The 16952-nt window shown below is 46.7% G+C and overlaps 1 protein-coding gene across 1 annotated transcript in view; it reads left to right on the top strand.

Annotated features, from left to right (window-relative positions):
- LOC139417425 (CDK5 and ABL1 enzyme substrate 2-like) overlaps nt 1-16952 on the top strand; it is a 45821-nt gene that overhangs the window by 13433 nt on the left and 15436 nt on the right. The window contains exons 2-4 of the mRNA XM_071166705.1: nt 4626-4721; nt 8336-8413; nt 16250-16352. Of these exons, the coding sequence (XP_071022806.1) occupies nt 4626-4721; nt 8336-8413; nt 16250-16352 (277 nt within the window). The remainder of the gene's footprint in view (nt 1-4625; nt 4722-8335; nt 8414-16249; nt 16353-16952) is intronic.

Genomic DNA, 16952 nt, shown 5'->3' with positions numbered 1-16952 from the left:
CATACAAACTGAGGCAGCAGACATGAAAATTCATATTTGTGTCATTCTCAAAACTTTTGGCCACGACTGTATTTAGATCCTTTGCTATGAGACTCGAAAGTGAACTCCGGTGCATCCTGTTTCCATTGATCATCCTTCAAATGTTTCTTGAACTTGATTGGCGTCCACCTGTGGTAAATTCAATTGATTGAACATCATTTGGAAAGGTACACACCTGTCTATATAAGGTCCCACAGTTGACGGTTCATGTCAGAGCAAAAACCAAGCCATGAGGTTGAAGGAATTGTCCTTAGAGCGCTAAGACAGGATTGTGTCAAGGTACATATCTGGGGAAGGGTACCAAAACATTTCTGCAGCATTGAACGTTCCCAAGAACACAGTTGCCTCCATAATTGTTAAATGGGAGAAGGGGGAGAAGGACTCAGGACATGGCTCCGAATGTCCCACTATTGACGTTGAGACTGGACAGCATCCCGGAGTCGCCGCTTCACGGTTGACGTTGAGACTGGACAGAGGAACTCTGCCTAGAAGGCCAGCATCCCGGAGTTGCCTCTTCACTGTTGACGTTGAGACTGGACAGAGGAGCTCTGCCTAAAAGGCCAGCATCCCGGAGTCGCCTCTTCACTGTTGACGTTGAGACTGGACAGAGGAACTCTGCCTAGAAGGCCAGCATCCCGGAGTCGCCTCTTCACTGTTGACGTTGAGACTGGACAGAGGAACTCTGCCTAGAAGGCCAGCATCCCGGAGTCGCCTCTTCACTGTTGACGTTGAGACTGGACAGAGGAACTCTGCCTAGAAGGCCAGCATCCCGGAGTCGCCTCTTCACTGTTGACGTTGAGACTGGTGTTTTGAAGGGTACTATTTAATGAAGCTGCCAGTTGAGGACTTGTGAGGTGTCCGTTTCTCAAACTAGACAATCTAATGTACTTGTCCTCTTGCTCAGTTGTGCACCGGGGCCTCCCACTCCTCTTTCTATTCTGGTTAGGGCCAGTTTGCTCTGTTCTGTGAAGGGAGTAGTACACAGTGTTGTGCAAGATCTTCAGTTTATTGGCAATTTATCGCATGGAATAGCCTTCATGTCTCAGAACGTGCCATTGGAACACAGGAGTGATGGTTACTGATAATGGGCCTCTGTGCACCTATGTAGATATTCCATTAAAAAATCTGCCGTTTCCAGCTACAATTGTCATTTACCACATTAACAATGTCGACACTGTATTTCTGATTAATTTGATGTTATTTTAATGGACCAAAAAAAGCAATTTTCTTTCAAAAAAAAGGACATTTCTAAGTGAGCCCAAACTTTTGAACGGTAGTGTATATTATACAAAAACAACACATCTATCTTTCATCTCCGTGTGTTTCAGAAATGTCCTTTTTTTAATTAACAAGAGGCTGAATGTATCTTACCGGAGAAAGCATCAGAGCGAACAAAACAACTCCCGCTCTTTCTCAGTAGGTGTAGTCCATCTATCCGATGTTGTCTGGTCAAAAAGAGTATGACATTGTTGTCGTCCGTTCTATTGAATGCAAGGGAAGCCAGCAAGTATTTGGTAAAAAAAAACCTTGATAAAAAAAAATGTATAAAATAATAGCCAATTAGCATTGAGCTAAACTGAGTGAGCTCAGCTGTGAACGGTCCTGGCGTACTAAAAACATCAGACACCAAACATCATTGACAGAAAACAACTTGAATTGTTGCATCTCATTGATGTTTTTCTCCGGTAGCTATCTAGCTAAAATTGTCCCTTTCCTCAATTAGCCATGGATGAAGACAGGGGAGATGTGGTTTTACTCCGTACTGGCCAATGATTATAGCGGTAATTCTGATCCAACTATTAAGTCACACATTTTTGTGCGCCTGGCCTGAGAGGATGTGAGTTTAATATGTAGCTAGATGTAGAAACGTTAGGCTAATGTTATCCAGCTGGCCTGGCGCGTTATTGCACATGAAAGGAAGTTACGCTAGCGAGCAAGCATTTTAGCCAGGTAGCCTAGCACAGCAAAAACTAAGCGTGTACAGAGTCATAGACCGTTTAGGCCGCATGAAAGGAAGTTACGCTAGCGAGCAAGCATTTTAGCCAGGTAGCCTAGCACAGAAAAAACTACGCGTGTACTGTATGACAGCATCATAGACCGTTTAGGCCACATGAAAGGAAGTTACGCTAGCGAGCAAGCATTTTAGCCAGGTAGCCTAGCACAGCAAAAACTAAGCGTGTACAGAGTCATAGACCGTTTAGGCCGCATGAAAGGAAGTTACGCTAGCGAGCAAGCATTTTAGCCAGGTAGCCTAGCACAGCAAAAACTAAGCGTGTACTGTATGACAGAGTCATAGACCATGAAAGAGGAAGACGGCATTGGCGTTTCTCAACCAGTAGGATGAGTCAACATGTTGTTTTCTACTTGCACACAGAAATCAGTCTCATGGACAGTCACATCCTATTTGGTTTATTGTTGATTGGACTAAATAGTTGTTGGTATCTTTTAGTTGTCACTGTATTAGACAAAGCAGAGGTGATGTGATGATGTTGAAATGGTGCTGGAATAGTGGAGGCAGCTCCTGTTGAAATTATGCTGGAATAGTGGAGGCAGCTCCTGTTGAAATGATGCTGAAAATAGTGGAGGCAGCTCCTGTTGTTGAAATGGTGCTGGAATAGTGGAGGCAGCTCCTGTTTACTCTGCGACCTGCAGTATATCTTAGTGGTTATAAATAACTTTGACGTTATGGGGTATTGTGAGTATTGTGTGTAAATTCAGACTGTAACACAACTAAATGTGGAAAATGTCAAGGGGTGTGAATACTTTCTGAAGGTACTGACTGCCTCATTTTTAAGATGGAAAATGAATGAAACATTTATCTATGCCTTAATTTTTTTTTTTTTAAATATATATATATATATAGACTCTTAACTTTCATTTGACAGCCAATTTTGATGTGCTGTTATGAACTTCACATGTTGGTGCTCAAGGGACTTTTTCTACGTAAATGCCCATCTGCAAAATAACACACATCTCATGTCAACCCAAACCTTGTGTCTGCAAAATAACACACATCTCATGTCAACCCAAACCTTGTGTCTGCAAAATAACACACATCTCATGTCAACCCAAACCTTGTGTCTGCAAAATAACACACATCTCATGTCAACCCAAACCTTGTCTGCAAAATAACACACATCTCATGTCAACCCAAACCCTGTGTCTGCAAAATAACACACAACACATTGGGCACTGTCTACATAGCTGCATGTATAACAGACATACCACAGAACACATTGGGCACTGTCTGCATAGATGCATGTATAACAGACATACCACACAACATAGGGTTCCCGGGAGATCACGTGTGTGTTTTGAAGTTGGGAGAGATCCTCTGAGAACGCCTGCGGAATGTGCTGGAATGTTCCATTTCTGTCTGTCTGTGGAAAATACTTGTTCTTCTGCTGACTAGTGTGTTTGTTAACCAACCCATACACGTAGAATAGAGGTGTGTGTGTGTGCGTGTGCGTGTGTGTGTGTGTGTGTGTTCGTGTGCTAAGGTGATAGAATGCGACTATCTACCACCCAATCAGCTGAGCTGACAACTCGCCTCAACCCAACTGAACTGACCTTTTTTGGGTTACCGTTTTCATGTGTGATTTTTTTTTTCATCCTATGAATTGTCTGCTAGACAGGAATACACTGTGAAAAACAGCCCGATAGAATAGTGGGTTTTAAAAGTGAGGTAGTGGAGTTGGATTAAAGCGGACACAAGAAAAGATGAACCAGGCGAAGAACAAACACCATTGTAAATACAACCCTTATTTAGGTTTATTTAATTTCCCTTTTGTACTTGAACTATTTGCACATCATATGGCATTTGAAATGTCTTTATTCTTTTGTAAGTGTAATGTTTACTGTTAATTTGTATTGTCTATTTCACTTTTGTTATCTATTTCACTTGCTTTGACAACATAAACATATGTTTCCCATGGAGGGAGGGAGGGAGGCAGGGAGGGAGGGAGGGAGGAGAGAGGCAGGGAGGGAGAGAGGCAGGGAGGCAGGCAGGCAGGCAGGCAAGCAGGGAGGGAGGCAGGCAGGGAGGCAGGCAGGGAGGGAGGGAGGGAGGGAGGCAGGCAGGCAGGCAGGCAGGCAGGCAGGGAGGGAGGGAGGGAGGGAGGCAGGCAGGCAGGGAGGGAGGGAGGCAGGGAGAGAGGGAGAATTCTACTCAAATCCCGGACACCTCACAAGTCCTTTAAAGCCCACCTAACAGATTGAATCCCCCCACCCCCTCAGGGAACACACACACATGGGAGGGAGGGAGTCCTTTAAAGTCCACCTAACAGATTGAATCCCCCCCCCCCCCTCCCCCAGGGAACACACACACATGGTGGTCACAGGTTTCATTGTTATTGTTGGATAAAAACGCACAAAAAAGTTATAATAATTATGAATATATTTATAAATTTACAGAGAGAGCGCAGCCTATGCTGCTTGCTATCACGGCTGCCATGGCAACTGAGGGGACTATGATGAGTAATTACTGTTGAGACTGGAAACTGTGAATTACACTCTGAGGTGGGGGATCCTTGGCTCTTGACTGCTGTGTTGCCATGTTTCATGACTCCTCTCTCTCTGCCGCACAGTCGGACTCGTAACCTGTTGGGCTCCCCCAGACATCACCCTGTGAAGAAGGTCCACTTCATCAAGAACATGAGACAATACGACACACGAGGCAGCAGGTAAGTCTTATAACACTGACTGAATACTACCAGAATACTGACTGAAGCTCTTCCTCAGTCTCTCAGAACACTGACTGAATCCCTTCCTCGTTCTCTCAGAACACTGACTGAAACACTTCCTGCCTCTCAGAACACTGACTGAAACACTTCCTGTCTACCAGAATACTGACTGAAGCCCTTCCTCAGTATCTCAGAACACTGACTGAATCCCTTCCTCATTCTCTCAGAACACTGACTGAAACACTTCCTGTCTACCAGAATACTGACTGAAGCCCTTCCTCAGTATCTCAGAACACTGACTGAATCCCTTCCTCGTTCTCTCAGAACACTGACTGAATCCCTTCCTCGTTCTCTCAGAACACTGACTGAATCCCTTCCTCGTTCTCCCAGAACACTGACTGAATCCCTTCCTCGTTCTCGCAGAACACTGACTGAATCCCTTCCTCGTTCTCGCAGAACACTGACTGAATCCCTTCCTCGTTCTCTCAGAACACTGACTGAATCCCTTCCTCGTTCTCTCAGAACACTGACTGAATCCCTTCCTCGTTCTCCCAGAACACTTCCTTTCTTCATTTTCTTTGCAGAACAGAACTGTAGATGAGGAATATACAGTATGTAGTAACTCTGGACTCCTGACTGCAGTCTTAATGCAAGGCTACAAGCCAACTGAAAGTAGCCCAGAGGTTAGAGAGGTGGGCCAGTAACTGGAAAATATGAAGCCAATCCACAGATTAACTCCTCATTCAGAGGACCCTTATTATTATTATTATTATTATTATTATTATATGATCACCTGAACACCTGTTGGAACTTGGCTCTGCTCTGTCTCTGTTGTTATAGTGCTGGGGCTATTATTAAATCATTCTAGTGGGTCAGAGAGCATCACAAGGCTGTTGTTATGAGTGTAGACTGGTCCTTTAATACAATAGTAACAGAACACTCAGTCACCCAACAGAACACTCCGTCACCCAACAGAACACTCCGTCACCCAACAGAACACTCCGTCACCCAACAGAACACTCCGTCACCCAACAGAACACTCCGTCACCCAACAGAACACTCAGTCATCCAACAGAACACTCAGTCACCCACACAGGTCTTGAGTTATGCTATGTCACGTACTGGCTATCTGTACTGCCAGACTGCCTGTTCCCTTGTCCCCAGGGCACTCTACGAACACACACACACACACACACACAGTCATCTGGCTCCAAGCCAGCTGAGAAACAAGAGAGCTATGTTTACCCTGTGCCCGTTATAAACCCACCAGGACTCACTGGCATTGTTTTTACTTTTCCACTAGACTCTTTCCCATGTGGTGAAGGTTTTCCACTAGACTCTTTCCCATGTGGTGAAGGTTTTCCACTAGACTCTTTCCCATGTGGTGAAGGTTTTCTACTAGACTCTTTCCCATGTGGTGAAGGTTTTCCACTAGACTCTTTCCCATGTGGTGAAGGTTTTCCACTAGACTCTTTCCCATGTGGTGAAGGTTTTCCACTAGACTCTTTCCCATGTGGTGAAGGTTTTCCACTAGACTCTTTCCCATGTGGTGAAGGTTTTCTACTTGACTCTTTCCCATGTGGTGAAGGTTTTCTACTTGACTCTTTCCCATGCCTGCTGGGCCTGGCAGTGAGGGTTTTCCACTTGAGATTGTGAGATCTGAGATAGAGGCCACAGCCATAAGGGTCCTGCTCAAAAGTAGTACACTAAATAGGGAAAACAGAGCCATTTTCAACACGATCTTAGTTTCCTTTTGACATTCGACATATTATAGATGAATGTGTATTATTGACAGATTCATTCTGCATGTTTACAAGGTTTAAAAAAAAGAAACAACTCAAAGGGTGAAGGTTAGGACTTCATTCTGAGTGGTGAAGGTTAGGTCTTCATTCTGAGTGGTGAAGGTTAGGTCTTCATTCTGAGTGGTGAAGGTTAGGTCTACATTCTGAGTGGTGAAGGTTAGGTCTTCATTCTGAGTGGTGAAGGTTAGGTCTACATTCTGAGTGGTGAAGGTTAGGTCTTCATTCTGAGTGGTGAAGGTTAGGTCTTCATTCTGAGTGGTGAAGGTTAGGTCTTCATTCTGAGTGGTGAAGGTTAGGTCTACATTCTGAGTGGTGAAGGTTAGGTATTCATTCTGAGTGGTGAAGGTTAGGTCTACATTCTGAGTGGTGAAGGTTAGGTATTCATTCTGAGTGGTGAAGGTTAGGTCTACATTCTGAGTGGTGAAGGTTAGGGCTTCATTCTGAGTGGTGAAGGTTAGGTCTTCATTCTGAGTGGTGAAGGTTAGGTCTACATTCTGAGTGGTGAAGGTTAGGTCTACATTCTGAGTGGTGAAGGTTAGGTCTACATTCTGAGTGGTGAAGGTTAGGTCTACATTCTGAGTGGTGAAGGTTAGGTCTACATTCTGAGTGGTGAAGGTTAGGTCTTCATTCTGAGTGGTGAAGGTTATGGTTTGGGGAAGGCTTAAAACTAAACAATAAAAAAAAACATCAGATTTAGTGCACTATTTTTGGACAGAACTATAGCATATGGTATGAAGTAGCAGCTCTGGGAATATGGTATGAAGTAGCAGCTCTGGGAATATGGTGTGAAGTAGCAGCTCTGGGAATATGGAATGAAGTAGCAGCTCTGGGAATATGGTATGAAGTAGCAGCTCTGGGAATATGGTATGAAGTAGCAGCTCTGGGAATGTGGTATGAAGTAGCAGCTCTGGTAATATGATATGAAGTAGCGGCTCTGGGAATATGGTATGAAGTAGCAGCTCTGGGAATGTGGTATGAAGTAGCGGCTCTGGGAATATGTTATGAAGTAGCAGCTCTGGGAATATGGTATGAAGTAGCGGCTCTGGGAATATGGTATGAAGTAGCAGCTCTGGGAATATGGTATGAAGTAGCAGCTCTGGGAATATGGTATGATGTAGCAGCTCTGGGAATATGGTATGAAGTAGCAGTTCTAGGAATATGGTATGAAGTTGCAGCTCTGGCTCTGGGAATATGGTGTGAAGTAGCAGCTCTGGGAATATGGTATGAAGTAGCAGCTCTGGCTCTGGGAATATGGTGTGAAGTAGCAGCTCTGGGAATATGGTATGAAGTAGCAGCTCAGGCTCTGGGAATATGGTGTGAAGTAGCAGCTCTGGGAATATGGTGTGAAGTAGCAGCTCTGGGAATATGGTGTGAAGTAACACTGCTGGGAATATGGTGTGAAGTAGCAGCTCTGGGAATATGGTATGAAGTAGCAGCTCTGGGAATATGGTGTGAAGTAGCAGCTCTGGCTCTGGGAATATGGTATGAAGTAGCAGCTCTGGTAACGTTAGCCGTTGGCCACATCTGATCCTTCAGCTGATACAGGTAGACATGCGAGGGCAGCACTACACACAGCAGCCTTGTTTCCACCTAGGTGTAGGACGTTCGCCTTTTTAATGCAGTTCAGTGGTAGCCTGGAACATCTAGAATGAACTCTACCCACCAGACTATTTCAGTGGTGCTGTGTTGACAAGCAGTTCACAGGTATAAATACTGCCAAAGTTTAGGTTTAGATGAAAGTCAAAAAGTACATCTACATCTCTCTCTCCCACCTTCCCTAACGTTTTGTTACTGTTGTTCTTGTCTCTCCAGGATCGTGTTGATCTGTGCCAAGCGTTCTCTGTGTGCAGCCTTCTCAGTGTTACCCTATGGAGAGAGCTTTCACATCAGGTACAGTACAGCGTATTCTCTTCACACTACGCTGAGGCAGTGTGTCTCGTTCTGTACTGTGCTGATTCCTCACACCATTAAATAGCACAAACACCGCTGTTCAGTCACATGATCACACTATTTAATGAGGCACTGAGCATTTCTGTTCATTCACACAATGCTATTGGTTGCTGATGGTGGAAACTGCAAAACGATGCTAAATATGAACATCCCATAATGCATTGCATCCTGGTACCTGGTAGTGTAGATTGCAAAACAATGCTAAATATGAACATCCCATAATGCATTGCGTCCTGGTACCTGGTAGTGTAGATTGCAGAACAATACTAAATATGAACATCCATAATGCATTGCATCCTGGTACCTGGTAGTGTAGATTGCAGAACAATACTAAATATGAACATCCATAATGCATTGCATCCTGTGACTGAGTCATGAATGCACCCAGACACTGTTTTGTCCTGTCATCTATCCTGGAGTCCAGCTGTGTGTCACCCATTCCCACGTTCCTTGAGTCACAGACCTGCATGCTAGGCCGTCGTCCTCTCCCCTCCCCCTCATCAGTCCTTCTCACCCCTCAGCTCTCTGTCCCCTCCTGGGGTCACCATGTGTCCCTGTGTCTCACCCCTTCTCACCCCTCAGCTCTCTGTCCCCTCCTGGGGTCACCATGTGTCCCTGTGTCTCACGCCTTCTCACCCCTCAGCTCTCTGTCCCCTCCTGGGGTCACCATGTGTCCCTGTGTCTCACCCCTCAGCTCTCTGTCCCCCCCTGGGGTCACCATGTGTCCCTGTGTCTCACCCCTTCTCACCCCTCAGCTCTCTGTCCCCTCCTGGGGTCACCATGTGTCCCTGTGTCTCACGCCTTCTCACCCCTCAGCTCTCTGTCCCCTCCTGGGGTCACCATGTGTCCCTGTGTCTCACCCCTCAGCTCTCTGTCCCCCCCTGGGGTCACCATGTGTCCCTGTGTCTCACCCCTTCTCACCCCTCAGCTCTCTGTCCCCTCCTGGGGTCACATGTGTCCCTGTGTGTCACCCCTCTCCTCTCTCTCCTTAACCCCTTGCCCCCTCCTCACACCTCTCCTCTCTCCTTAACCCCTCGCCCCCTCCTCACCCCTCTCCTTAACCCCTCGCCCCCACCTCACCCCTCTCCTCTCTCTCCTAACCCCTCGCCCCCACCTCACCCCTCTCCTCTCTCTCCTTAACCACTCACCCCCTCCTCACCCCTCTCCTTAACCCCTCGCCCCCACCTCACCCCTCGCCTCTCTCTCCTTAACCCCTCGCCCCCTCTCCTCTCTCTCCTTAACCCCTCGCCCCACCTCACCCCTCTCCTCTCTCTCCTTAACCCCTCGCCCCCTCCTCACCCCTCTCCTCTCTCTCCTTAACCCCTTGCCCCCTCCTCACCCCTCTCCTCTCTCTCCTTAAGCCCTCGCCCCCTCCTCACCCCTCCCATCTCTCTCCTTAACCCCTTGCCCCCTCCTCACCCCTCTCCTCTCTCTCCTTAACCCCTCGCCCCCTCCTCACCCCTCTCCTCTCTCTCCTTAACCCCTCGCCCCCTCCTCACCCCTCTCCTCTCTCTCCTTAACCCCTCGCCCCCACCTCACCCCTCTCCTCTCTCTCCTTAACCCCTCGCCCCCTCCTCACCCCTCTCCTCTCTCTCCTTAACCCCTCGCCCCCTCCTCACCCCTCTCCTTAACCCCTTGCCCCCTCCTCGCCCCTCTCCTTAAACCCTCGCCCCCTCCTCACCCCTCTCCTTAAACCCTCGCCCCCTCCTCACCCCTCTCTTCTCTCTCCTTAACCCCTCGCTCACATAGCTATCGCACAAAGCTACCTCACATAGCTACAGCACAGAGCTATCGCACAGAGCTATCGCACAAAACTACCTCACATAGCTACCTCACAAAGCTATCACACAAAGCTATCACACAAAGCTATCACACAAAGCTATCACACAAAGCTATCACACAAAGCTATCACACAAAGCTATCACACAAAGCTATCACACAAAGCTATCACACAAAGCTACCTCACAAAGCTACCTCACAAAGCTACCGCACAAAGCTACCGCACAAAGCTACCGCACAAAGCTACCGCACAAAGCTGCAGGAAATCCAAATTGTCTTCCGTCTTTTTTTCTCTCTCTTTTTTTCCCAATCAATGAAACATTCTGTGAACCTTTTAAAGAGCAGATTAAATGTGTTCTGGGAACCATTAAAGAACAGATTAAATGTGTTCTGGGAACCATTAAAGAACAGATTAAATGTGTTCTGGGAACCTTTTAAAGAACAGATTAAATGTGTTCTGGGAACCTTTTAAAGAGCAGATGAAATGTGTTCTGGGAACCTTTTAAAGAGCAGCTTAAATGTGTTCTGGGAACCATTAAAGAACAGATTAAATGTGTTCTGGGAACCATTAAAGAGCAGATTAAATGTGTTCTGGGAACCTTTTAAAGAGCAGATTAAATGTGTTCTGGGAACCTTTTAAAGAGCAGATTAAATGTGTTCTGGGAACCTTTTAAAGAGCAGATTAAATGTGTTCTGGGAACCATTAAAGAGCAGATTAAATGTGTTCTGGGAACGTTCTTGTAACATCGGGTGAATGCAGCACGACTGGACAGTTTTAGTGTCGTGAGAACGTTTGCCACAACCTAACCGAATGCTCTTACCAATTATGGTTTGCTGGGTAGGGAATGCTCTACGCTGGTCTGCAGGACTCTTTCAAAAGCATCTGTCAGTTTAAAGAAAGAGCAGACACCTCAAGCAACCTCTATTGCCTGCGTGCATGTCTCAGTCTCCTAAGGAGAGTGACATGAGAGAGAGCGGGACAGAGGATTGTCTTGAATTGGCTGTGCTGTACAGTAGGTGTCACTTCTATATAGAGCACTGCTAACCACAAACGGCAGCTACGTTATCTACAGAGAGCATTCTGAGCTTAGTAGGGATGTGTTCCAAATGATACCCTATATTCCCTGGTCAAAGGTAGTGCACTATATAGCGAATAGGGTGCCAGCCCTGGTCAAAGGTAGTGCACTATAAAGGGAATAGGGTGCCATTTGGGACCCTCCCTCAGTCTCTGTTCGTGGTGTGTTATCAGCTGCCTCAGCCTTCCTGTCTCATCCTCGCTGTATTTATTTTTACCTTTAGGCATGTCACTTAAGAACAAATTCTTATTTTCAATGACAGCCTACCGGGGAACAGTGGGGTTAACTGCCTTGTTCGGGGGAAGAACAACAGATTTTCACCTTGTCAGCTCGGGGGATTCGATCTTGCAACCTTTCAGTTACTAGTCCAACGCTATAACCACTAGGTTACCTGCCTCATCTAACCACTAGGCTACCTGCCTCATCTAAATACTAGGCTACCTGCCTCTAACCACTAGGTTACCTGCTTCATCTAACTACTAGGCTACCTGGCTCTAACCACTAGGCTACCTGGCTCTAACCACTAGGCTACCTGCTGCCCCTACACTCTAACCACTAGGCTACCTGCCACCCCTACGCTCTAACCACTAGGCTACCTGCCTCTAACCACTAGGCTACCTGCCTCTAACCACTAGGCTACCTGCCGCCCCTACGCTCTAACCACTAGGCTACCTGCCGCCCTTACGCTCTAACCACTAGGCTACCTGCCGCCCCTACGCTCTAACCACTAGGCTACCTGCCGCCCGTACGCTCTAACCACTAGGCTACCTGCCGCCCCTACACTCTAACCACTAGGCTACCTGCCTCCCCTACGCTCTAACCACTAGGCTACCTGTCTCTAATCACTAGGCTACCTGCCTCTAACCACTAGGCTACCTGCCGCCCCTACGCTCTAACCACTAGGCTACCTGCCTCCCCTACGCTCTAACCACTAGGCTACCTGTCTCTAATCACTAGGCTACCTGCCTCTAACCACTAGGCTATCTGCCGCCCCTACGCTCTAACCACTAGGCTACCTGCCTCCCCTACGCTCTAACCACTAGGCTACCTGTCTCTAATCACTAGGCTACCTGCCTCCCCTACGCTCTAACCACTAGGCTACCTGTCTCTAATCACTAGGCTACCTGCCTCTAATCACTAGGCTACCTGTCTCTAATCACTAGGCTACCTGTCTCTAATCACTAGGCTACCTGTCTCTAATCACTAGGCTACCTGCCTCTAACCACTAGGCTACCTGCTTCTAATCACTAGGCTACCTGCCTCTAATCACTAGGCTACCTGCCTCTAACCACTAGGCTACCTGCCGTCCCTACGCTCTAGCCACTAGGCTACCTGCCGCCCCTACGCTCTAACCACTAGGCTACCTGCCTCTAACCACTAGGCTACCTGCCTCTAACCACTAGGCTACCTGCCTCTAACCACTAGGCTACCTGCCGCCCCTACGCTCTAACCACTAGGCTACCTGCCGCCCTTACGCTCTAACCACTAGGCTACCTGCCGCCCCTACGCTCTAACCACTAGGCTACCTGCCGCCCGTACGCTCTAACCACTAGGCTACCTGCCGCCCCTACACTCTAACCACTAGGCTACCTGCCTCCCCTACGCTCTAACCACTAGGCTACCTGTCTCTAATCACTAGGCTACCTGCCTCTAACCACTAGGCTACCTGCCGCCCCTACGCTCTAACCACTAGGCTACCTGCCTCCCCTACGCTCTAACCACTAGGCTACCTGTCTCTAATCACTAGGCTACCTGCCTCTAACCACTAGGCTATCTGCCGCCCCTACGCTCTAACCACTAGGCTACCTGCCTCCCCTACGCTCTAACCACTAGGCTACCTGTCTCTAATCACTAGGCTACCTGCCTCCCCTACGCTCTAACCACTAGGCTACCTGTCTCTAATCACTAGGCTACCTGCCTCTAATCACTAGGCTACCTGTCTCTAATCACTAGGCTACCTGTCTCTAATCACTAGGCTACCTGTCTCTAATCACTAGGCTACCTGCCTCTAACCACTAGGCTACCTGCTTCTAATCACTAGGCTACCTGCCTCTAATCACTAGGCTACCTGCCTCTAACCACTAGGCTACCTGCCGTCCCTACGCTCTAGCCACTAGGCTACCTGCCGCCCCTACGCTCTAACCACTAGGCTACCTGCCTCTAACCACTAGGCTACCAACCTCTAACCACTAGGCTACCTGCCTCTAACCACTAGGCTACCTGCCGCCTCACCCCTCTCCTCTATACTTAAACCCTCATCCCCCTTTGTCCTGTACACCTTTAGTACTTTTACCACAGATCAGTCAAAGTGCACTACCATGGCTGTTCCTTTAGTAGGGCCTACTGCCTGCTAGTATCTACTACACTACCATGGCTGTTCCTTTAGTAGGGCCTAGTGCCTGCTAGTATCTACTACACTACCATGGCTGTTCCTTTAGTAGGGTCTAGTGCCTGCTAGTATCTACTACACTACCATGTGGCTGTTCCTTTAGTAGGGTCTAGTGCCTGCTAGTATCTACTACACTACCATGGCTGTTCCTTTAGTAGGGCTTAATGCCTGCTAGTATCTATTACACTACCATGGCTGTTCCTTTAGTAGGGCCTAGTGCCTGCTAGTATCTACTACACTACCATGTGGCTGTTCCTGTAGTAGGGTCTAGTGCCTGCTAGTATCTACTACACTACCATGGCTGTTCCTTTAGTAGGGTCTACTGCCTGCCAGTATCTACTACACTACCATGTGGCTGTTCCTTTAGTAGGGTCTAGTGCCTGCTAGTATCTACTCTACTAGATTCTACTACACTACCATGGCTGTTCCTTTAGTAGGGTCTAGTGCCTGCTAGTATCTACTACACTACCATGTGGCTGTTCCTTTAGTAGGGTCTAGTGCCTGCTAGTATCTACTACACTACCATGGCTGTTCCTTTAGTAGGGCTTAATGCCTGCTAGTATCTATTACACTACCATGGCTGTTCCTTTAGTAGGGCCTAGTGCCTGCTAGTATCTACTACACTACCATGGCTGTTCCTGTAGTAGGGCCTAGTGCCTGCTAGTATCTACTACACTACCATGGCTGTTCCTAGTGCCTGCTAGATTCTACTACACTACCATGGCTGTTCCTAGTGCCTGCTAGATTCTACTACACTACCATGGCTGTTCCTAGTGCCTGCTAGATTCTACTACACTACCATGGCTGTTCCTAGTGCCTGCTAGATTCTACTACACTACCATGGCTGTTCCTAGTGCCTGCTAGATTCTACTACACTACCATGGCTGTTCCTAGTGCCTGCTAGATTCTACTACACTACCATGGCTGTTCCTAGTGCCTACTTGATTCTACTACACTACCATGGCTGTTCCTTTAGTAGGTTCTAGTGCCTGCTAGATTCTACCACACTACCATGTGGCTGTTCCTTTAGTAGGGTCTAAAAGAAGGCACAGTGATGCCGAAGCGTTGGTATTTTACCCAATAAATGATTGGGAGTTTACTTATTTTGAGTAGTGCAACTCTCAGTATTTATTGCAGTTTATTCGCCGTTACCTCTACACTAAATAATGTTCTCTGGGTGTGCATCAGCTCATGCTTTTTATTTAAAAAAATGGCCAACCAAGCAAATCCCCAAATATTATTTTTTTTTGATTGAAAATAAAGATTAATACAGCCGTTGTCAGGTTAAAGTAGACAAGTTAACAGTCAAGTAAAAAGGAGTACCCTGCGGCTGTTTCTGACTCGGGGGCACGGTCACGTTAAGACCTGCCGCGTTTATCTATCATAATGCACATTGCGCTGCAGTTTCTCTAGAGATAAATCAGATCGTGGCCGAACGGTGGGATGTAGTTTCCAACGGGCCAATGTTCTACATAGTTTAACAGCGGAACACGTGATAATGAACTACAATGACCATAATCCATTGTGTGACTACTTGTCCGGGTCTGTTTTATTTTATGCTCCGTGAGAGACACGATCAAGAGGGGTAAACCGAGAACAGTTGCTTCTCTGGGTGTTGCTATTCGGCAGTCATAAAAGCCTTATTTACTTCGATTTAATTACTAAAATAGTGATTTTTGTCAGACAACATAGACAGCAGCTTGGAATGAAATAATGAAGTCATCATACAAAACAAGTGAAATATGTGAATAGCTGATGGTTAATTAATGGGCAGTGACTATCGCCATGGGACTTTTCTTAATTGTTTTGTTCTGTGTTACAGCACTCAACTCATATATATAATGAAGTCGTGATTTTTTTTTCTCCATTTTTATAATTCAACCGAAGCCAAGTCGACCTTAAAAAGCACTAATCGCTCCACACTAGTAGGGCTTACTGCCTGACAGATTATACTACTGTACAACTGTCTGCCATCATGAATAATGAATGGTGATCTGCCTAGTCTAAGGAAGAGATCCACTTTGAAGTTCTTCCCCCGTCCAAAAACATGGTCCAGGCTTCATTTAACGACCATAACCTCTCTCCTGTGTCTGGAACTATCCCTCTGTCTCTCTCCTGTGTTTGGAACTATCTCTGTCTCTCTCCTGTGTCTGGAACTCTCTCTCTCTGTCTCTCTCCTGTGTCTGGAACTCTCTCTCTCTGTCTCTCTCCTGTGTCTGGAACTCTCTCTCTCTCTGTCTCTCTCCTGTGTCTGGAACTCTCTCTGTCTCTCTCCTGTGTCGGGAACTATCTCTGTCTCTCTCCTGTGTCTGGAACTGTCTCTCTGTCTGAACTCTTAAATGGAGCTCTCCTCTCCCATTAGGGACTGTTAAATGCTATGGGACTGGTGGGGTCCTGAAGCTCTAAAGTAATTCTCATCTCTCTTTCTCTCTCCTCATCTTTATTCTCTCTCTGACACACTCTCTCTCTCTCTTTTTTCCACTTTCTCTTTCTGTCTGTCTCATCTCTCTCTCACTCTCTCTCTCTCCACAGTGACTCCAAGTTGGACAGGTGTAGGCATTCATCAGGGAACATCTCTACCAGTCTGGAGATGATGCCTGGACTGGAAGGGTTCGAACTGGAGCCCTACGGCAAGGTACTGGACACACTGTACTTATCCTCCTGAGAACCCCCCCCCCCCCCCCAAAAAAAAGGAGGTTTGGGATTTATTTGTGCTTTTTTCATATCACATAAATGTTTGAGCTGAAAGAAAATATGTCAATGTTGTTCTTTGTTATTTGTAAGTGCAAAATGTTCCACAGTAGGTGTCATTAGGACATAAATACTGTACAGTTTGAATTAATAGCGCAGAGATTTGTTTAAAGTGGAACTGATAGTGTTTCAGCAACATGAAATCTCATTAAAAACCTGTTCATGTCATTTTATTTTCATCAAACTAGCTACTTCCAGACACAAATGAGAGAACACCTCACTCTGACCATTTTACTCACCCTAGCAGAGCTGGTTAGGCTGTTTTCATGTTATCCAGAACGTTCTTGACTAACGATTACTTTTTTTGTGTTGCTGTCAGTTTACTGACAATCGGTTATATTCAACGGGTAGATAGCCAGAGTGAATTTGCGAAAGCAAGACGTATAGCTGGATAACAGTCGTTCAAGTTCAGCATAGCTAGCTAGCAAAGTGATTCACATTTTCTTGCTAGCTAAACCAAATGACACCTGCATCTCTAGCTGTG

This window comes from Oncorhynchus clarkii, chromosome 9 (genome assembly GCF_045791955.1).
Source record: "Oncorhynchus clarkii lewisi isolate Uvic-CL-2024 chromosome 9, UVic_Ocla_1.0, whole genome shotgun sequence".
In the NCBI taxonomy this organism is placed as follows: domain Eukaryota; kingdom Metazoa; phylum Chordata; class Actinopteri; order Salmoniformes; family Salmonidae; genus Oncorhynchus; species Oncorhynchus clarkii.
The sequence above is the reverse complement of the archived record's forward strand: the minus strand, read 5'-3'. Positions and strand labels throughout refer to the sequence as shown.